This window comes from Lampetra planeri, chromosome 58, assembly GCF_965212315.1.
Source record: "Lampetra planeri chromosome 58, kcLamPlan1.2.h2, whole genome shotgun sequence".
Taxonomy (NCBI): domain Eukaryota; kingdom Metazoa; phylum Chordata; class Hyperoartia; order Petromyzontiformes; family Petromyzontidae; genus Lampetra; species Lampetra planeri.
The window spans coordinates 2648879-2672287 of NC_136164.1; the positions used below are offsets into that span (position 1 = coordinate 2648879).

The following is a 23409-nucleotide window of genomic DNA, read 5'->3' on the forward strand; positions in this document are numbered from 1 at the left end:
CCGCTTGACGTGCTCCGTGTGCCCTCTAGTGGACAAGTATTCAATGCGTGGTGACGTCTGCTATCTGGTGGACATGTGCAGTGTAGGCCAACAGCACGCCAGCAGTTGCCGCTGTCAGGCGTCACCCCGCGCGTTCCCCGTAGTTGTGAGTCTCTGCTGCTGCTGCGGCGGCGTTCTGGCCTTTGTCCCAAGGGCGGTTGGCTGCAATGAAGCCGTGAAGACACCGAACAGTTCCACTGCTCCAATTAGCGCGCTGAGGCACTGCAGTTGCACTATATGACCACACGGTGGCGCTACAGCAACCATGTTGGTTAAGTTATTTCAGCGAATTTTCATTTTGCTTTTTGGTTCTTTCGGTAAAGTAACGTAGAAAGAAAATAAATTAAATAATAGAATAGGACGTTTCGATTGCAACACAAGCAATCGTCATCAGGTAGAAAACAAACATAGTAAACTTAGAAATGCAATGCAATACAACACAGAGCAGGGGAACACAACAGTCTAGATCTTAAATTTGGAGCTTGAAGTTTTCGTGACTGCAAGGATCCATACTCTTTGGTTCTTTCGGTAAAGTCACGTAGGTGAAAAAAAAGTAAATTAAATCACGACGTTTCGATTGCAACACAAGCAATCATCATCAGGTGTGACAAACACAGCAAGAAAATGTGTGGTTGTCACACCTAATGATGATTGCTTGTGTAGCAATCGAAACGTCGTGATTTAATTTACTTTTATTTATTTTTATTAAAGAGTAGTCAACACCCTCCCTGGTTGATTACGTTCTTCCAAAGATTGCTACATTTGAGAGAGAGACAAAACACAAACACCATTTTGGTTTAGCGAGTGTCCATGTTTGTGTGTATGTTGAACTTCTTTCACACCGTACATAGCCAACCATGCTTATCGGAGATGCAGGGGGAAGGACAACAGACTAAGGACAAAAAGCAGTTCGAAAGAAAATGTATTTTCAATCTGGATTTTAAAAATGCATAGCTCCAGTGACTTCGGAAGGAAAAACATTCCAGACGGCTGCAGAAGTGCATCTGAAAGCGTGCAATGAAGCGACCGCCTTTATTCGATGACTAGCCAAAAGCTGTTACGAGGATGACCAGAGTTTGCGTGATGGTTTATGCTCTTTGATGACATCAGCAAGGTATTGTGTTTGAATTGTGGCAAGCGCTTTTTGTATGTAATGAGTGCAACCTTATACTGTATGAGTTCGGCAACAGGAAGCCAATGCAGTTCGGTGAGCACTGGACAGACATGGTCGGATTTTGCAGTATGAGTCGGAAAAATCGAGCCCTAACCCGAACCCCCACCCATAACCCCTAACCATAACCCCTAACCATAACCCCTAACCCTAACCCATAACCCTAACCTCTAACCTAACCCTAACTAACCCATAACCCCTAACCCTAAGCCCTAACCCCTAACCCATAACTCTAACCCTAACCCTTCACCCTAATCCCAACCCTAAATCCTAACCCCTAACCTTGAGTGCTTGATAACTATTTGTATATATTTGTAAGTGATTTGTTTACCATTTTCCTATAATTTACACTCATATTGTGTTTTTGTATTATTTGTTGTAACGTTCTGAGCTGCCCCTACTGAGCGTCTGTGAAAAAGAGCTGTATAGCTCATAGAATTTCTCCAATATAAATATTCTGATTCTGATTAACTGATCCAAGGGGGAGTGCATAGACAATGAAGATCAGGATACCAAGGATTAAGCTCTGTCTAACTTCATGCTTCACTTGTCTAATATGAATATTGACCCAATGAGACATAGAAACGAACCCATTCCAAAGCAATGTAATGCCAATACATATCCATCTTCTGTACCATATAATCCCGTGGCCCACAGTATGAAAAGCAGCAGAAAGATCAAGCACGAAACATAGACAATAGTGAAAGATCAACACATGGTAGAAGATCATTATAGAGCATAAATAAGGCAATCTTAGTCCTTGGATCTGAGCAAAAGCTAGGTTTAACTTTTCGATGAAAGTAATGATTGCGTTTCTACAATCTTCCCAATGTTATAAGAAAAACCGCATGCCATATAGATCATGGGGCTATGTGAGACCACGTTTGTCTATGTTGGTCAGCTCTGTGTGGTTTGGTGGAAATTATCTTCATGCAGGAACCTTAAAATTCAGATACTTGGTTAAACATTAGCAATTAACCAAAATATCTAGTTTATATTACATGTGGTGTTCAATTCGAAGATAACTGAGTTATGGTGCCTTCAAATGTTCATGTCAGATGGCAGTGGATATCCGAAGAGCTTGTAGTCTCCATAATAGAATGTGTAAAGCTGCTGTCTCACTTTCGAGCTCAGCTGTGCCAGGTAGCATCCGGTGAGTGACGCAGAAGAGCGTTTGTCTTTTGGGCTCGAGTAAAACACCGATTCCGGTGCCCTCACGCGCGCCAGCAATTCGGCCGCGTCGCGCCCCAAAGTCTCCACTTTGCCGAGGTAGTCGTAGCGCAGCAGACAGGGCTGGCACAGGTGGTGAGCTGGTAGCCAGTGCACGTCCTGCCCCAGAGGGCGCTCGGGGTCGAGGATGAAGCGCACCATCTCGGGGAAAGTTACGTCGTGGCCGCCTGTCAGGGACATGCGACTGGGGTTCTTCCTGTAGTGCGAAATGATAGCTCGTCCATACACTTTCTGCACTCGCCGTCATTGGTGTTGGAGAGAAACGAAAAAAGTTATGCCGGTTTATTTTCAGAGTGGATAGTAGAGTGGGGTAAGAGGCACACGTGGGGTGAAAGTACTTTTTGCCCTGGTGTTCGCACGTGGCTTGCTCAGTTGAGCTGCAGATACGAGCAGCAGCAGCAGCCAGTGCCTCTAGAGGATGGCGTCAATCTGCATCTCCACCTGACTAGAGCTGATGATTAATTTCCTGCTTGCACCAGGACAGAAAGGCCTTTAATGCTACGTAGGCCTCTTAGCCCACCTGACCCTGCCTTCCATCTTTTATGAAGACATCACTTAAGTCTGCGGCCTACCTACAGCGTGTGTGAAAAAGATGGACCCAATTTCAAAGCAGTATTTTTCACGATGGCAACATGTTACAATTACACAAAAAGTTACAAACGGTTTAATGAGTTATCAAGTTTAACTAACCATTTTTTAAATGCTCTATGTGTCCTCCACCTGCTGTACGGACAACATCGAGACGATAGTTTAATTCGTCCCAAACGTTTTCCTCTGAGGTGCGTGGTCACCCTGTACTCTTCCCCTTACATAAACAGCCTGTTTCCTCAAATTGTCGGTACCAACGACGAATGTTCTTTGACATTGGCGGATCAATGCTAAAACGCCGTTGAAACGCACGCTGCACCGCAATTATGGATTCAGTCTTGCTGAACTGCAGAACGCAAAATGCCTTGTATTGCGGGGTCACCATCTTGCGAATAACTGAGGCTAGGGGCTGTTTGTGCGCCGGGAGAGGCATCTAGCGGTAATCATGTGAAACTCTATGCCCCGCCCTTTCAAGTGGTACGAGTTTCATTCATAGGCGGTTCGTGGTTGCAGAGATATAGCGATTTCAAATCGGGTCCATCTTTTTTAAACACCCTGTATTATTAATATATCTCTTATAATATATTGTAAATATATCTATATTAAGTGCATGACATCACCACATCTATATCTTACATCTTTCTTATCTAACTCATTATTTCTACTCTCTGCATATCTCCTCTGCTTGTCCACCACAAACACATTCAATTTGTTTGGCTTTGGCAGATAGTGGAGTATTTTAACAATACAGATTTGCTAGATCACTTTGTGGCCTCACCCACAACGCAACGGTGAATAATTATATTGTCTGCTTATCATTCTATCATGAGTTCAGCAATAAAGTAACATTTTCACTGAGAGCACGGATTTATTTGTAAGGGAAATGGACGATGAACCCAACCAGTTCAGTTACATTCTTGACCACAACATGGTGAAAAATGGTCAAACAATCCCTATGACATATGTAATGGCATCGGTGGAGGCCACTGCATGAGACAATAAGCCGGCCTGTGTGAGGCACGATGCGCGCCGCTCACACCAGCCACATGCAGTGCCAGCCTCTGGCGGTCAGGGGGCGAGTGCGCCAGGGACGGCGCAAGGGGTTCACAGGGGGCCGTGGCATTCCAGGTGAACCCGGAGGCTTGGTGACCGGAGGCACCGGCCAAGGGGCCCGAAGGAGGGGGCTGGGGGTCCACGGGACCAGGACCAGGTGCCTCGAAGGCTCGAGAAGGGAGGCGTGGCCAGGGGCGGAGGAAGCCCCGGGACTGGCAATACAAGCCGGACCCCAGAACGGGTCCGGCAGCTGGTGCAAGACTGAAGACAAAAGCCGTCACCCGGAGAAGACCTGCCCGACTACAGGGCCCAGACCCGAGCCAGGGTCCGGTCTGAGATACCCACTCTGTGTGAGCTCGGGTAAGCCAGGATTAGCTAGGGTGAGCCAGGGGGAGCCAGGGGGAGCCAGGGTGAGCGAGGGTGAGCCAGGATTAGCCAGGGTGAGCGAGGGTGAGCCAGGGTGAGCTAGAATGAGCCAGGGTGAGCCAGGGTGAGCTAGAATGAGCCAGGGTGAGCTAGAATGAGCCAGGGTGAGCCAGGGTGAGCTAGAATGAGCCATGGTGAGCCAGGGTGAGCCAGGGTGAGCCAGGGTGAGCTAGAATGAGCCAGGGTGAGCCAGAGTGAGCCAGGGTGAGCTAGAATGAGACAGGGTGAGCCAGGGTGAGCTATAATGAGCCAGGGTGAGCCAGGGTGAGCTAGAATGAGCCAGGGTGAGCTAGAATGAGCCAGGGTGAGCCAGGGTGAGCCAGGGTAAGCCAGGGTGAGCTAGAATGAGCCAGGATTAGCTAGGGTGAGCCAGGATGAGCTAGAATGAGCCAGGGGGAGCCAGGGTGAGCCAGGGCGAGCTAGAATGAGCCAGGGTGAGCCAGGGTGAGCCAGGATTAGCCAGGGTGAGCCAGGGTGAGCCAGGGGGAGCCAGGGTGAGCCAGGGCGAGCTAGAATGAGCCAGGGTGAGCCAGGGCGAGCTAGAATGAGCCAGGGCGAGCCAGGGGGAGCCAGGGTGAGCCGGGGCGAGCTAGAATGAGCCAGGATTAGCCAGGGTGAGCCAGGGCGACCTAGAATGAGCCAGGATTAGCCAGGGTGAGCCAGGGTGAGCCAGGGTGAGCCAGGGCGAGCTAGAATGAGCCAGGATTAGCCAGGGTGAGCCAGGGGGAGCCAGGGTGAGCCAGGATGAGCCTGGGCGAGCCAGGGTGAGCCAGGGTGAGCCAGGGCGAGCTAGAATGAGCCAGGATTAGCCAGGGAGAGCCAGGGTGAGCCAGGGCGAGCTAGAATGAGCCAGGATTAGCCAGGGTGAGCCAGGTTCAGCCAGGGCGAGCTAGAATGAGCCAGGATTAGCCAGGGTGAGCCAGGGCGAGCTAGAATGAGCCAGGATTAGCCAGGGTGAGCCAGGGTGAGCCAGGGCGAGCTAGAATGAGCCAGGATTAGCCAGGATGAGCCAGGGGGAGCCAGGGTGAGCCAGGGTGAGCCTGGGCGAGCCAGGGTGAGCCAGGGTGAGCCAGGGCGAGCTAGAATGAGCCAGGATTAGCCAGGGAGAGCCAGGGTGAGCCAGGGCGAGCTAGAATGAGCCAGGATTAGCCAGGGTGAGCCAGGTTCAGCCAGGGCGAGCTAGAATGAGCCAGGATTAGCCAGGGTGAGCCAGGTTGAGCCAGGGCGAGCTAGAATGAGCCAGGATTAGCCAGGGTGAGCCAGGGGGAGCCAGGGTGAGCTAGAATGAGCCAGGGTGAGCCAGGTTGAGCCAGGGCGAGCTAGAATGAGCCAGGATTAGCCAGGGTGAGCCAGGTTCAGCCAGGGTGAGCTAGAATGAGCCAGGATTAGCCAGGGTGAGCCAGGTTGAGCCAGGGCGAGCTAGAATGAGCCAGGATTAGCCAGGGTGAGCCAGGGGGAGCCAGGGTGAGCCAGGGGGAGCCAGGGTGAGCCAGGATGAGCCAGAGTGAGCCAGGTTGAGCCAGGGCGAGCTAGAATGAGCCAGGATTAGCCAGGGTGAGCCAGGGGGAGCCAGGGTGAGCCAGGGTGAGCCAGGGCGAGCTAGAATGAGCCAGGATTAGCCAGGGTGAGCCAGGTTGAGCCAGGGCGAGCTAGAATGAGCCAGGATTAGCCAGGGTGAGCCAGGGCGAGCCAGGGGGAGCCAGGGTGAGCCAGAGGGAGCCAGCGTGAGCTAGAATGAGCCAGGATTAGCCAGGGTGAGCCAGGTTGAGCCAGGGCGAGCTAGAATGAGCCAGGATTAGCCAGGGTGAGCCAGGGCGAGCCAGGGGGAGCCAGGGTGAGCCAGAGGGAGCCAGCGTGAGCCAGGGCGAGCTAGAATGAGCCAGGATTAGCCAGGGTGAGCCAGGGTGAGCCAGGGCGAGCTAGAATGAGCCAGGGCGAGCCAGGGTGAGCCAGGGTGAGCCAGGGCGAGCTAGAATGAGCCAGGGTGAGTCAGGGCGAGCCAGGGCGAGCCAGCCTGAAGGAGATACCTCGCTAGGGTAGCTGGTGAAGAGGCAGTGATACATCTGCGTGTTTTAGGGCTTATTGTAATAAACGTGTTGCCTCCAAGAAGTCTCAGCCTCCCTCGTGTGAACCACTACACATATACGAAGTGGTGGAAGAGGGGGGAGGGGCTACATTCAGTCGTAGCGTGCGCTGCACGTTCACATGCACACACTGGTACGCACCTTGTAGTGCTTGGAGTGCAGAAACTTGTCTCGGTAGGCGGACACGAGGCGCTCCATGGGCTCCCTCACAAACATCACCATCGTGTAGTTATCTAGCCGCGAGCGCTGACCAGAGGTGTCAAACGAGCTCAGCTTTGTATAGTTGAAGCTGTGTACTTGATTCTGCGTCATCACCTTGGACGACTTGATGTTCCCCATCAGCGCCAGGAAGGTCCTCTTCCAGTTGGTGCAGCCGGTCTTGGGCACCTCACAGTACATAAATGCATAGCGGTCGGCCACATAGATGCGGGATGCAAGCCACTCCTGGACGCGTGGCGATGGCGACTGCGGCAAGACGCCCCTCTCCCTGAGCTGCTTGCATTCTGTGGTGAGAGTCGAGAGCCGCTCTTCCTGATTCTCTTCCAGCAATTTACCCATGAGCAGGTTTCCCCAGCTGTCTGCTGCACACACACACCACACCCAGGAAGGAACAACAACAATGATGCATTGGTATTCATCACTAAAATCACTGAAGCAGTGTGCGGAGATTGTGGTCACACATAAAAGATCATGGAACGTACAACTTTACGAAATAATTGCTATTATTAAGTTATTTTATTTTTAATCTGTAATGTTGTCTGCCGACCGAGTCGCCCTTAAAAATAATACTTTCTTAGCTCAATGGGCTTTATTCGGGAAATAAACTTCTGATTCTGATAATTCAATGCCCGATTCACAAATGCGAAAGAGGAGGCGTCATGACAGCAATAAACACCACTCCACTACTCCTGATGCACTCACTAGCTGTTGCTCTCTACATCGACTTGAGCCACACAAAGAAGACTCGTCGAAGCATGATGGCTGTGTGGCTCACAGCGCGAATGCCCACGCAAGAGCACCAAGCCACTATCGTTGTTTGTATAAAGCCTCCAATCCGCGGTCATGGCTAAACGCACCCCCAATTGATCTGACAAAAACTCCTGCTACCCACGGATCGCTTCACCCCTTTTATCCACATTTGTATACCACCACCAGAGACAGTGCATGCCGTGAGTCTGCGCGTCCTCCACCACGACTTACGACTGGGAGAGGAAGCCACTTTGGAGTGTCGGTCAGCATCCTGCCCTGTACGAGGAGAAGGACAGCCGGTGCCCCCACGCGAACAATCTCCTGAGGTTTGACCCTGGAGCTGTGCGGAGCTGTTCTGCGCCATATGAGGGAGAACACAAGCTACTGAACACGTTGTGTAATGACAAGCCACGAGAGAGAATATGCAAGCTAATGAACATGTTGCAAATTCACAAGCTATGATAGAGAGGACACAAGCTAATCAATACGTTGCATGAGAATTGTGACTGATATCTATTTTTGATTCTCTCTGTCCGACTACCCCCAAATGTTAAATACATTTTGCAATTCATGTCATGTGAATTGAAGTTTTTCCCATCCAGAACGCTCGTGGTGTGTCTAATAACAGTGTTATATTCCCTCAGTGTTAAATAAAGCTCGCGTTAGATGCGGCTCGTGTTGGACGCGGCTCGTGTTGGACGCGGTTCGTGTTAGATGCGACCTACTGTCGCTGGGAGAGCTGTGCCGGCCTTCTCACTGCTCTGTGAATCCACACTTTTCAGATGGCTTGGGGTCAATGGACCTGTAGGATCGCAACAAGATGTAAGAATATATCATTAGAACTCCCGTGTGCCACTTTGAAATTCCCTTTTATATCACACGTAATATCCCAATTGTGATGAATGCATCACGTCATCGCACGTAGACAAGCACTGCTCTTTAATGTTCACTACTGCGTGAGGGTCTCCCTTGCGCCATGCAGGCTGACTGTTATTTGACCATACTTCATGCTGGTCAGCGCTGATTGCTGAAGGTGGGGAGCGTAAAAGTGGGTGCTTACAAGTCGACGAGAGAAACACGTTGCTGCACTACCCTCTGCTCCCCACACCATTGCGGGCGTGTCGTCACGGGATGAACACGTTTCCACGTGGAGGAGCTATTGTCGCTGTTTTTTAACAGCACAGACACCTGAGTCACGGGACACTACGATACTACTGCTGGAGTTTTTGTAATCGACTCTTAGTATAGAGCAACTATTACATTCCCTGCATAGACTATTAGTCACATGCAAATAAAACCACAGTTCTATACTTCTCAGGGATTAAGCAAGCAGAATTGGGTGACAATTTTTTTTCAATTATATGTTTATCTTTGGTTTGACCTCCATGGCAAAGTGCGCCATTTTCTTCCACACTCTGGGGGTTGAGGCACTCTCCCATATACCCTGCTGCATGGGCGTGTTCCTTACGTAGCAGTCAACCTGATATTTTTTATTTTCACATTTAGTGATTGAAAATGAGAAAAAAATGCATTCTGATGGTTGTTTTTGCATGGTCATTGGTGGTCAGGCAGAGACAATTTAAACTCACCACACGTGAATTGTCCACTTCATTGGGGACAATTCACAGTGAGATTAGCCTGTTTCCCATGCCGATTAGGTCGTGTGGATTATTGGACCATACTTCACAACACGGGTCAATAACTCACCATTCATGTGAGAAGTGGTTGCGTATCAATGTAGGCAACTAGCTCCATAGCACAACAGGCTAACTGCTGTCCTAGCCATTGGACCACATTCTGCTGCGATAATTCATAATAACCTAGGAAACCCCTCACTAAGTCTCAAGTCTCTATTTCAAGAGGGTCCTGCTACTTTTATAGTAAGTGGCAAATTATATTGCTATGTGTTATTCCAAGTTAGTAATTTGTGAATGATTATTTTTCAAATCTTCTTGGTTCTTTCGGTAAAGTCACGTAGAAGGGAAGTAATAAAATAATAAAAATAAAACATAATAAAACAATTCTCACGACGTTTCGGCCACAACGCAAGCAGCCGTCCTCAGGCGAAGAATGAGACATTATCAAGCTAGGAGCTTATATAGGTGTAGCGAGGAGGAGCGCCTTAACAAAAGAATGTGCATATGAAGAGGAATTTAGCATACCAATGGGCAATGCGTAGGAGGTGGGCGGAGGGGTTTCAAAGTCCCATTATGCCCATGCATTATGCAGGATCAACAGCACCACGGGGGGGGCGCAAGGAACAGCGTTAATAAAGGAAAGGAATGTTAATGATATGTAGCTGCATTTACCAAACGACCATGTAGAAAACCAAAGTAAAAAACTACATAAAAAACTAAAATATAAACTGATACTTACTATACTCTACAATAAGCTGAGTTACTAACAACAAATAATAAATTACAATTCTACGTCGTAAGAAGTATATAATATACTTCCATCTAAACTTTATTCTCTTAGCATATACAGTACTATATACTGCCATAGATAAACCCAACATTAAATTATATACTGTATTGCTGTAAACCACCCTATACTTTATACATTTTAATATAACACTATGTATTATTCAACTCACCCTAATGTGTATCGAAATGGTTTATAACGTCCTTCCAATGATTGCTAAGCCTGAATCCATCTTCTCGGTTAAAATTGTCTCTGTGTTTGTATATGTGGATCGCCTCATGAACGAATCTCTCATGATAGCCAGATGGCTTGCAGAGAACCTCCGTCTTGGAGAAGTCAATGTCATGTGAGCCCACTGAGTTGTAACAGTGGTCTGCCACGGCTGAGGTGTTTGTCCTACCGTGTTTTAGATCAGCTTTATGTTCACGAATGCGGTCTGAGACGTGTCGTTTGGTTTCCCCAATGTAACTGCTACCACAGAGGCAACTTAGTTTGTAGACGCCAGGGTACTGTATGTCTGGAATCACATCTTTTACAGACGGTACCAGATCACGGATTTTATGTACTGTGTTGAATCGGACCTGGATCTTGTGTTTAATCAGGATTTTGGAGATCTTTTTTGTGACCCCAGCAATGTAGGGTAAGGTGATGGTCTTGAAAGGCTCCTCAACAGGATCCTTCTTGATGGTTGGAGTGATGGCTTTGCGGATTGTGTAGTCGGAGTAACCATTAGCCTTAAGAGCTTGGCGTACGTGTTTGAGTTCACTGGAAATGTGTTCATGGTCGGAGATGCATTGGGCTCTATGATATAGAGTCTTGATGAGGGAATTCTTCTGGGATGGATGGTGGTAGGAATCCGGTTTTAGATAAGCATCCGTGTGGGTGGCTTTCCTGTAGACAGAGTGGCTCATTGAACCATCAGGTCTCCTTTTGATTAGGACATCCAAAAAGGGTAGCTTGCCATCATTTTCGACTTCCATGGTGAATCTGATGGCTGGGTGTATGGAATTGATGTGGTCGAGAAATTGGTCTAGAGCAGGCCGGCCATGTGGCCAGATGACAAAAGTGACAAAAGTGTCGTCTACGTACCTCTTCCATAAGGTCGGGCGTAGAGTGGCACATTAGGGTGAGTTGAATAATACATAGTGTTATATTAAAATGTATAAAGTATAGGGTGGTTTACAGCAATACAGTATATAATTTAATGTTGGGTTTATCTATGGCAGTATATAGTACTGTATATGCTAAGAGAATAAAGTTTAGATGGAAGTATATTATATACTTCTTACGACGTAGAATTGTAATTTATTATTTGTTGTTAGTAACTCAGCTTATTGTAGAGTATAGTAAGTATCAGTTTATATTTTAGTTTTTTATGTAGTATTTTACTTTGGTTTTCTACATGGTTGTTTGGTAAATGCAGCTACATATCATTAACATTCCTTTCCTTTATTAACGCTGTTCCTTGCGCCCCCCCCCGTGGTGCTGTTGATCCTGCATAATGCATGGGCATAATGGGACTTTGAAACCCCTCCGCCCACCTCCTACGCATTGCCCATTGGTATGCTAAATTCCTCTTCATATGCACATTCTTTTGTTAAGGCGCTCCTCCTCGCTACACCTATATAAGCTCCTAGCTTGATAATGTCTCATTCTTCGCCTGAAGACGGCTGCTTGCGTTGTGGCCGAAACGTCGTGAGAATTGTTTTATTATATTTTATTTTTATTATTTTATTACTTCCCTTCTACGTGACTTTACCGAAAGAACCAAGAAGATGAATCCCTGCAGTCACGAAAGCTTTAAATCGATATTTTTCAAATGTTACCTATAATGCCACCAAGCATTCATCACCTATTCGTTTTCTATTACATTCAAAGGATCTTTCCAAGCCACTGTGAAGTAGACAGTATGTACAGTATTTTTTGTTACGGGTTAACACATCCATTACATTAACCAGGGCGGCCGTGGGTGTCTCACCACATACCTCTGCAAAAAATAATTCATTCATATTTAATGTGCAATGTAATCGAGGTACACTTGTTGTCTTGGTGTGTTTGGGAACTGTTTTTGTTGTAGTTTTGCTGCCTTGCCCAAGATTGCATTTTGTGTTGACAAATCGACAGGATCTATTCTACTTGGATACTTTATCGATTTCTAGTTGTAGTGACATGCTTACCTTTTATCTATCCTCCACTCACATCATCATTTGTGTTGTTTACTGATGGTAACTCGCTGGACCACCCTCGCCCCTCCTGGACATCCGTGAAAAAGAGCTTCATAGCTCATCGGATTCCTCCTCGTCCAGTTATAAAGATCCTGATTCTGAAACGCGATACTGCTCAGCTCCGTCACTGCCATAGCGATCGCAAAATCCTCACGTGGTCCACGCAGGAGCCCGAAACCTCTGGCCCCCTACTCCCATCCCGTACTCACTATTAGGAAGCACCTGGATGCTGAGCAAGAATGAATATATTAAGATCCCAGCTCCAACTGCCAGGAGCCACTGGTAAAAGTCGAGTGCTCTCATCATCCCCGGGGCAGTGTTCACGGATCTGGGAGTAGCAGAGGAAGGGACAGAAAGGGGCTCATGTAAATGCAAAGCATTATAGGTTGACGTGACATTCGGTTAGGAAAATACTTAAGCAACCGGAGAGTTTGTTTTGGTCAGATTTTAATGACACATTAATACTCAACATACATGAGAACATTGTAAATAATGGTTCTTTATACAGTAGTAGGTTTTTACCCTTTAAACTGGTACAAAACTGACACCCTTATACAAGGCATCACGTTTGCAACAACCGCAACACAAGCAGTCAAAACGCAAACAAAAAGAAACAACTCCGATAATGGTAATGATATGCACTGTCCTTGAAGTTGATTGGTCCACACCCGAGACAGCTTTCCTTAGAGCCTAGTCTCCATTGGTGTTGGACCAGATGACGCCAAAAGGCGTACAACTCAAAAACAGCGCACTATCAGAGTATTGAGAGCTCGGGGTAAGCATCCACATGAGACCTCCTTAACCAGTGGCAAAACACAGTAGTAGGTTTTTACCCTTTAAACTGGTACAAAACTGACAGCCTTATACAAGGCATCACGTTTGCAACAACCGCAACACAAGCAGTCAGTTTTGTACCAGTTTAAAGGGTAAAAACTTACTACTGTGTTTTGCCACTGGTAAAGGAGGTCTCATGATGGTTCCTTATGTTTCCGTTCTATCTATTGTCACATAAATCAAAACGGAAGAAATGGAAGGACGGTGTCCAACACGGATGTAAATGTTCATGGAATAACAAAATGAAAAGTAAAGCAATATATAAGACTATATATTTCCCTGCATACAGGAGTTTTTTTTTTAAGTAGGGAGGCTGAAGTCTATTTTGTGCCCCCAGAGTTTGACAAGTTGGTGGGCAATACCCCCCTCTCGCTCCTGGGGCTATTTAGAATACGGCTGCACTGCAGATAATTCCGCCTCAAGTGGCTTCCTCCTTCATAACACAGGTGTTTTCAGTTAGATTACATAATCTGAATGTGTTGTTAAACCCGCCACCACCCGACACAGCCATGTAGTAAGGTGTGTAACGTAAAGAGAGCATGCCAATTAATTACGAGCAAATCCACAACATTTGCAATCTGAGTACGACATTTTCCCAGTAATTACAACTAGCACCATCAGGCAGCAGCCAGATTTGTGGAAGAATAGATGTGATGACGTCACTTGTAAAACCTTCACGTGCGCAGGGGGGGGGGGATTAATGAATGCATATAAATGACAATGGGTATCTATTACCAGTTGGGTTATTCACATTTGTGTAGTGTAGTAGAACGACACTACTGTGTTGGCTCGGTATGGGGGCTGTAGGCAGGTGTCACGGGGATTGTAACGGACCGTGACACTTTGCGTGAACCCAACAGGACACGTGACCAGATAAAGGGGGGCTAGGGGTCCCAGGGGGGTCACGTGGTTGGGGTTCGGGCCTTCCCGAAGGATCGGGAAAAGGAGCGTGGCCTGGGGCGGAGCTGGCCACGCCGGGGGGGGGGTTACAAGCGGGGCGTGGACGGAGAGCCGCGTTGTTCTGTGCTGTTCTGCTGGGTCAACTCTGGGATGAAGCCACCATCTACGATCCTCGGTCTCCGGTCCAGAAATGTAGTATCCCCGTGTGTTAGCTAAATTGGGAACGTGGTTACCACCCTATGTCGTTATCCTGTTAATGTTCAGTTACCCGTTGTGTTTAGCTAATAAATAGTGTTGCCTCCAAAGCTCCAGTGTGCGCCTGAATTTAACCCACTACATTTGTAATAAACGCACATTATGCATGCACATTATACATGTCCATTGTTCTTTTACCTCCTGCCGTTTGTGTGTATTAAAATAGCAGTACCTGGTATTGTCTGTTCACAGGTAATCCGAGTTGACGTATATATACTCATTGCCTGTCGGGTGGTGGCAGATTTAACGACACATTTATATTTGCGCGATCTAACCAAAATAAAACTGTATTACGTATGACATTGGACGCGAAAGCCTACGTGTTAAGGCTTCCTCCTTGTCAAGCTCCAAGTTTCTTGACACAAACAAGGTGAACATTGCTTCTTTGTCGTAGCTTCAGTCGTCTGGAATTCACCCTCTCCACAGACTATTGCCCATAATGGTCGCGAAAGCCTACGTGTTAAACTATTGCCCATAGCTTCTCACAGAGAGCCAAAGGCTCACACAGACCCACAGACTCACACAGACCCATATATTCATAGACCCATAGCCTCCCACAGAGACCCATCGACTCACACAGAGATCCATACTCACACAGAGACCCTGTCGCAGCTCAAGTGGTCTGGGATTCACTCCCTCGTGCTCCTCTCTCAGTGGGCCACACATTGGCATCGGCGTCGTCCTTCTATTAGATTATCATGATTCAATTATTTATCCTTTGTGCAGGCGATTTCATTGCAAAACGCGATATATCTAACAATGAGGTTTGTTGAACTAGCAAACGATGGGTCAATTGAACAAATCAAAAACACTTTTAAATCCTAACCTGTGCTTGGAGACTGCTCTCTGCCCATCTGAGCTCTACACAGCGAGACAATGATCGCAACATGTAAGCAGCTGCTTACCGTGGAGATAGACGGGAGACAGAGGGGAGGAATCCTCTATCGAACCAGCGCACACGACGGCAACTGAGATGTGCCACAGTATCGGCTGTTCACGACCAAGGCCCTGGGCGCATCAGAGCTCACAGTCAGTGCTGTGCTCACGTTTGCCCGATGACACACGGCCAAGCAAGGCAGTTCTTCGCTACGGGCCAATACTGGCCATCGTTCAAATGTCAGAGATGACGCTTGCAATAAGGTACACAAGCCATGCAGGGTCACGGTATTAAAACTGCATTGACAAAAAGTAGCACCTAATGGGGCAGCAAAATAAATTAGACGTATGTGTGTACTCGGGCCGTTGCACTGCTGGGGTGGGCAAACATCTTTGCAGTGTGTAGCATGTGCAATGAAAGCAAAGTGGGTTGTGTTGTGAGAACGGATTATGGAAGAAATGTTGGCACATGAAGCCCTTCTAATCATTGCATGACGCCGGTTTCTATGAAGACAAATGTTCCTTAACGTCTGTTCTGACTACACTGTGTAACAATTACTTATTTATTTACTTCCTGGGTAGTAAGTGTTATTTCCTAATTGCTTATGCCTCAAAATTACAAAAAAATGGCTATTATTCCCCACAAACTTTACTTTTGTGACCAGGACAGTGATATTTTGAAATGTACCTATTTTCCAGAACATTCCAGATAGACTCAGTATTGAGTAAACTTTGAGTAACTTATAGAACACTAGCGGTAAGTACCCGGCGTTGCTCGGGCGAAAACGACAGACACACACATCGACTTACACACAGACATCGACCCACACACATAGAAACACATCGACTTACACACACACATAGACTCACACACACACATATCGACGCACACACACACATGGACTCTCACACACATACACACATTGCCGTACACACATCGACTGACACACAAGCACACACATCGACTCACAGACGCACATAGAGCCACACACACATGGACTGACACACACACATACATGTACGTACACACACATGTACGTACACACACACATGCACTCACAATGCACACATGGACCTACACACTTGCAAAGAAATGGACTTACACTTATTCACATGGAGCCACGCACACACAGCGACTAACACACACGCACATCGACTGACACACACACACACATCGACTCACACACACATTGACTTACACACACACATCACCGCTGACACGCACATCGACTCACACGCGCACATGGACGTAGACACACGCATGATTATTGTTAAAAGAAGTAACTTAATTTTTAATTAGTAGTTGTCTACACACACACACAGCACGGACACACATTCCCCAAGAAGCTCACTAGTGTAACGGGTTCCAGAGACACTTGTTGAGGTAACTTCTTTATTACAACACAACACTCCAACAGTCCTGATACTCTGTTACAGCCTAGGTACACAGCCTAGGTAAACAGCCTAGATACTCTACTCTGGATATGCTCATGAACTCACCCTCACAAGGTCGTCGAGTCGGGAGTTCCAGAGTCCCACCACTGGCTCTCACATCGTCCCAGGGTCCTCAGATGGCTGGTCTTGGGTCTTGGGTCTTGAGCTACGACTGGCCCTCATCGTCCAGGGAGCTCCGCTTTTATAACTAGTCCCCAACGAGGGGTGGGGCCGTGTGCGCCCCCAGATCTCCCACAGAGCACACACAGCCCCCCCCCTTTGGCGGCGCCAAGGGGATTAAGCGCCTGGGAACCCAACGCCTGACGCCAAGAGGCTTAAGCGTCTGGACCCGCCTGAGAACCCAACGCCTGGTGCCAAGAGGCTTAAGCGTCTGGCCCACCCAGGGTCCCAGAGCCCCCAGCAGCCCCTCCCTTCTTATGTCACTACATTACCCTCCTCTATGTAGCCTCCAGCTGTCCCGGCTGTCAATAATGAGAAAGTTTAAATTAACGAAAGGGAGCGAGAGAAAAAAAATACGTGAGCCTCAACAGGAAAAGAAAAGAGAACAAGAAAGCAACCATAAATACCATAACCAACCTGTACAACTCTACACTATATACAAGCATCAATCAACAAAAAAAATGAAGCAATGACACGTGAACAAATGACCCGCGGCACACCTAGCCCTCCTCGGGATCCGCGAATTAACAACAAATATACAGATTCCGACGCGTTGGATGCACAACCAACACCGGTAATCGAACCGAAATAACACAATCACCGCATGGATGGCAGGGATCCACACCACCCTGCCACCCTCCCATCCGTCAGGTGGAGAGAAGGCGAAGACCAACATGTCGAGCATCCCTCTACACACACTAATCCGGACGTCTGTCTACATCCCGGGTCGAGAAGTCGTACTTCAGGGTCGACCCATGTACTGGGCAAAGAAGTCGCACTTCAGGGCTGCTCCAGTATCTACATTTTAAAATATATAAAATTTACATGACACAAACAAAATAAATCTGCCTGCTCCTGCCCAGAAATGGTGGCCGCACGCGCGAACCGCATCTCCAAAAGGCATCCCGTGCTTGCGTCCCAGCAGCCCTCAATGAGGACCACCACCGACATTACATGTCAACAGTTAGCACCCCCCGCCTTTCCAACGTGGCGTCTCCATCCTAAAACCGCACACGTCGGCCATATCGGGGGGCTTCAACCCAATCTCTCTCCAAGACTCGCATCGCAGCATATAGCTGTACCGACCGAGCTGAGACCCAATCTCTCTCTACAAGACTCGCATCGCAGCATATAGCTGTACCGACCGAGCTGAGACGACCCAGTCTCTCTCCAAGACTTGCATCGCAGCATATAGCTGTACCGACCGAGCTGAGACTCAATCTCTCTCCAAGACTCGCATCGCAGCATATAGCTGTACCGACCGAGCTAAGATGACCCATCGTTCATTCCCTGCACAACATGCACCCTAACAACTGAGGGATACAGTCCCAACGTAACGGGACAACTACACCTGAACACCACGAATCTCCAGCCCACTGTTTCAACGCGCCTCGGAGTGTTTCAATCTCCGGGCCGTCAGGGCGAGCCTACTGCTCCAGACGCACCACGGAGGGTCTCAACTTCCGGGCCGTCAGGTCAAGCCGTCAGCGATTCCATGACAGGACCACACTCTCCAAGCCATGTGAGCGCACAGCCCACTAGGCTAGACATGCCACGGAGTGTTTCAATCTCCGGGCTGTCACGTCAAGCCGTCAGCCATAGCATGACGGGACCACAACTCTCGTGTTAGACACGCAACACCCGCTGGCCCATCCTGGTCAGGATCTGCACCCCAAGATATTTGAGAGCCAGCCTGACAATTCCAAATCCTTGGCAGCATGTCATCATCTCAAGATAAATGCCCCATACAGTCTATAAATCGTTAACAATGACAGCACAAGCTATACATTAACAATCACGAACAAAGCTCAATACAAACCATACATTGTTAACAATTACAAGCAAAGTTTCGCACACACATTGACAACACTCCCGAGCGAATCTCCACACAGTTTATCCAACAACAGTCACGACTCCCCGACGACAACGAAGAAAATGTCAACAAAAAAATCATTAATCCGGAGCGCGTAAATGTACGAAGTGTCAGGGGCCTGGTCTCCCGACCTCCAACCTTTGGCCAGAGCAGCAAAGGCGGCGACCAGCGTGTCGGTCGATGTGCCGGCCCCGGCGCCGATTACAGTAAGAATGGCGCCCTCACTGTCCGGTCGCAGCGCTGATGACGCGGAATGCTAGGTTGAAGCCAGCTGTCGTCCGGCAGTGAAAGTCGCAGCGCTGATGACGCGGCGTTGCTAGGTTGCAAACAGCTGTCACCCGGCGGTGAGGGACGCAGCGCTGATGACGCGGCGTCGTCGGGTTGGCCCACGCTGGGCCCGGAAGTGACGTCGCTCCCAGCGGTCATTGCTCCCCCGGCAGAAGTGACGCCAAGAGGCTTAAGCGTCTGGACCCGCCTGAGAACCCAACGCCTGGTGCCAAGAGGCTTAAGCGTCTGGCCCACCCAGGGTCCCAGAGCCCCCAGCAGCCCCTCCCTTCTTATGTCACTACACTAGTAAGGAGAAAGTGGCTTGGAACAGCTTTGTCACAGTGGTCCGTGGCTTCCTAGGCAATCACAAGGTCGAAAACTATGTGGCGCTGGTTGAGACTGGTGAAGAACTAGGGCACAATGGCCTGTAAGATGTCCCTAAAAGTCCATATCCTTGATGCCCATCTTGATAAATTCAAGAACATGGGAGCGTACTCGGAGGAGCAAGGCGAGCACTTCCACCAGGATATACTGGACTTTCAACGCTGCTACCAAGGACAGTATAACGAGAACATGATGGGAGACTACATTTGGAGGCTGATTCGTGAAAGTGATTTACAGTATAATTGTGAATCTCGAAAAACGACTCAATTCTAAATCTTTTGTAGTATTTTTTGTATTATTTTAATAAAAATACATGTTAATTTTGATTCATATGTTGTTGTTTTCTGACTTCACGTGAACGAAAAAATACAAATTCGCCCGTTTTCTCATTGAAAATAGGTACATTTCTAAATATCACTATCCTGTTCACAGAAGCAATTTTGTAGAGAATAGCCATTTTCTATACTTTTTAGGAATAAGCAGTTACGAAATAACACTTACTACCCAGGAACAAAAATTGTGTTACAAAGTGTTATCTCACAATTGTGCTGTCGGTGCTGTTTTGTGAGAAACGTTTATTCAAGGTGGTTTTAAAATCGGGTTACAACCCGACTGGGTTTGACACGGACAGCCAGGGAGTTGGCATCCGTGTCTGGGGGTCAGGAATTGATGAGTTGTACCAAGATCTGGCTCATGCCACCACCGCGTTTTCGGACCGCAACGAGGTTGAACCGCGACATATTGTGGAGGTGGCTCATCCTTGTGATATTGCGGATGACCGGTGGGCCGTCGCTTTGTGCGGGGAGAATTTGTCCTTGTCTTCCGAGTAAGGGAACAATTTGTGTTCACTTCTGTGCGAGTTTTTGGATGTCTTCAGTAAGAGTGAATTTGATCTTGGCCGTACATCCCTGTTGTATCACCGTATTGGCACGAATGAGACCGGCCCTATTCGTAAACACTTGTACTGGTTGAGCAACGTGCAGATCCACCACCGCCCCGGTATGCAAAGGATAAATATAATTTAAAACGGCCTTCCATTGTAAATTATATACACAGATCAATATTTATTTATATATAACGCCTTTTTCAATAGGCCGGAATAAGTAACCTAAAATCCATATTTCAGAATTCTAGTGAAACAAACAACTATCAGAGAGCGTGAACGTATGATTACTTCTCATTAAAAACATGGTACGTTTAAGCAAATTTGTGATCTTAAAATACACAGCAACTTTAAACACAGGGACAGCTAAAGGCAATATGCAGTAAGATGACAAGACCTGAACATCAAATAAATAGTCAGAGGTCGTGTGTAAAACTTAAGATAAATAGTAAAAGATGATGCATTGTCTTCAAGTGCGAAAGCAGAGTTGTGAATGAAATCTGCGAAACCTGCAGAAGACGGCGATTCGCAACAGCGAATTGTTACAGCTTCAGGGCTCTCGGGCTGAATGCTCTGCCACCAGGATTCTCTGCCAGTGGCACACTTAGCAAACCTGAATTTGACTGCTATGTCCTTGTCTGTCTACACTATAGTCTTGAAGTCAATTTTGCACACCGGGATTTTATTAACATGAATTTATGTTTGCATAATATTTTCTTATGTTATAATAAGTTATGTTGATCTGATTTCCATTTGTTTCATTGCTTTACTTTATTATATTTGTTTTGCGTTTGTCATTTTGGTAAACCAGGTGAATCACTCTTGCAAATGAGAATATCCTGGTCTCTTGCCTTCTCATCTGTTTAAACAAATAAACGCGACTTGGCTTAATGCTGTGTGACCTTATTGAGCGACTTTGTACATATTGGGTCAATACATTATGTAGGTAAAATGGATCAAAGGGCATTTAGCGCTTTTTAAGTCAAAATAACTTTAAAGTCCACCCGGGGACTGCACAGGAAACCTATGTAAGAACGCTAGCAAAGGAGGGATGTGGTCAGCGGTCTGCACTCTTGTTAGAACTCTGGCAGCAGCATTTTGTATGAGTTGTCACCGAGATGTTAATCCCAGAGAATACATATACAATGTAACAAAAGCGTAACAATAATCTTGGTTTTATACAGTGCAATTTGCATAAGCCCTCAAAGCACTTTACATACAGCTTTGGTTGTGGAGAAAGCCTGCAGTACAAACAGGTGAGTTTTAAGACGAGATTTTTAAAATGTAAGACTCAGATTTCCAAATTTACCGAAGAAGGGAATGATACAATCACGGAGTCAGGCTGCAAAAAGTTCAGTCTCCGATAGAGCAGTCTGGCCTTTGGGATGAGTTCAGACCAGAATCAGCAGATCTTGTATGAGTTTTTCAGCACCTGCCAGTGAAGGAGTACATTGGCAGTACTGCATATCATAAGTGGACAAATTATGTAATTTAGCTACATTCTTGACGTGAGGCTCGAGTGACTGATGACCACCCAGTTCTCATCTAGTTCCACGAATCAGAGGCAAACGACCTGAGATGAATTCAGAAGGGATTGTAGAAATTCACTCGTTCCAAGCTAACAACATAAACACCTGTTTCTTCCGAGTTTAACATGTAACCATGTCATCCATAGTGCCGAGAAAAATGTTGTAAACCGCAATCATAATGATGGAAATTCCAGTTTTACAATGATAGTCTTCTGGAATCAAAAGCGGTGTTTTCTTAAATATCCAATAGGATTCATATGAACAAATTCCATGTCTGTTGAAACGAAATAATGTATGAATTAAACAATTAGTAATTAAGTAAGTGAACCCTTAATTCATTAGGTGAATTAAGGGAATAATTAGAAACACGTGTTCAAATAATTTAAATGTTTAAATAGATCTTCAGGGGGTGAGTTTGGGAGGCCCCACCCGATATAAAGATAATAAACTTTGTGAGTTAGGTGTTCACCATACAGGTGTGGAAACAAGTCATGCCATGAGCAAAATAAATATCTTGAGGACCTCAGAAAAAGTTTTTGATACTTATCAGTCTGGAATCGGTTACAAACCCATTGATAAGGATTTGGGGCTCCACCAATGCACTGTCAGACAGATATTCTACAAATGGCGAAAGTTCAAGGCCACAGTCACGATTCCCAGGAGCGGTCGTCCTACCAAAAAATCACAAAGCACCCCAAAGAAACATCCAAGGATTTGCAGGCTACTCTTGCCTTGGCGAATTGGAGTGTTCATGACTCAGCAATCAGAAGACTGAATCTAAAGGTTCACATACTTTTTCATACATGGTTATTGAATGTAGAATCATTTGAGGATAAATACATGTTGAAAGAGCATCATTGTTGTGTAATTTGTTTAATCAGGTTATCTTTATTATTAGGACTTAGCTTAAGATCTAATAACATTTCAGGTTTTAAATGTCAATTGTGAAAATCCTAAGGGGTTCACAAACTTTTTCTCAGCACTGTATCCTGTCAGCAAGACACAGTCAATGTATGACTGAGGTTTCACCAGACTTATTGGCTAAGTATTTAGTTAGGCTGGGATAAGAGGCCTTTTTTGTCCTAGTGCAGTAATGTCATCAGCAATAATACATTTGGGTGCAGTTTGGTGGCTTATTGAACATTAATCTCAGTAGAAAGATGCATTCAACTGTAATATCCTTGTATGTTTACATTTTCAAACAAGTCACCTAACTTTTCGATTTAAAGCTTTCGTGACTGCAGGGATTCATCTTCTTGGTTCTTTTGGTAAAGTCACGTAGAAGGAAAATAATAAAGTAATAAAAATAAAACATAATAAAATACAATTCTCACAACGTTTCGGCCACAACACAAGCAGCCGTCCTCAGGTGAAATTCCTTTGTCAAGGCGCCCTTCCTCCTCTAACCCAGCTTAAATATACGCTGCCAAGCTTGGTGGTGTTCATTCAGACGCTGTCTTTCCGACAGACCTGTTCTTCACCTGAGGACGGCTGCTTGCGTTGTGGCTGAAACGTCGTGAGAATTGTATTTGATTGTTTTATTTTTATTATTTTATTACTTCCCTTCTATATGACTTTACCGAAAGAACCAAGAAGAAGTCACCCAACATGTTTAATGTTCATTTAACTTAATTTGCAATTATATTATCAGGCCAAAAACATACCTGGCCGACTCGTGTATTTAACATTCGTTTGTGCAACATTTTCAATGCGAGTTAGTTCTCTTCTCCTTTCTATTTGCTTCATTGCCTGTATTGTTATCCTTGATCATATTGGTGACCCAGG

The 23409-nt window shown here is 46.6% G+C and overlaps 1 protein-coding gene across 2 annotated transcripts; it reads right to left on the reverse strand.

Annotated features, from left to right (window-relative positions):
* Positions 1–948: 948 nt before the first annotated feature.
* LOC144735994 (carbohydrate sulfotransferase 8-like) lies at positions 949–15522 on the reverse strand. 2 transcript variants are annotated; one of them, XM_078618619.1, is made up of 6 exons: positions 15104–15522; positions 12419–12537; positions 8286–8362; positions 7792–7915; positions 6733–7172; positions 949–2636 (listed from the first exon to the last, which is right to left on the reverse strand). In XM_078618619.1, the coding sequence occupies exons 2-6, from the start codon at positions 12513–12515 to the stop codon at positions 2265–2267; spliced, it is 1110 nt and encodes a 369-aa protein (XP_078474745.1). In that variant the 5' UTR covers positions 12516–12537; positions 15104–15522; the 3' UTR covers positions 949–2264. The 2 variants fall into 2 exon arrangements, with proteins under 2 accessions (XP_078474745.1, XP_078474744.1); XM_078618618.1 differs by having other exon boundaries at positions 949–2671.
* Positions 15523–23409: the final 7887 nt, after the last annotated feature.

Excerpts from the sequence above, each read along its gene's own strand:
- LOC144735994 (XM_078618618.1), bottom strand. The coding sequence starts at position 12,515 with ATGATGAGAGCACTCGACTTTTACCAGTGGCTCCTGGCAGTTGGAGCT. Across the intron at positions 7,916-8,285 it reads GCACAGCTCTCCCAGCGACA|AACAGCTCCGCACAGCTCCA; the intron begins GTAGGTCGCATC and ends CATATGGCGCAG. Across the intron at positions 7,173-7,791 it reads AGTGGCTTCCTCTCCCAGTC|CAGACAGCTGGGGAAACCTG; the intron begins GTAAGTCGTGGT and ends GTGTGTGTGCAG.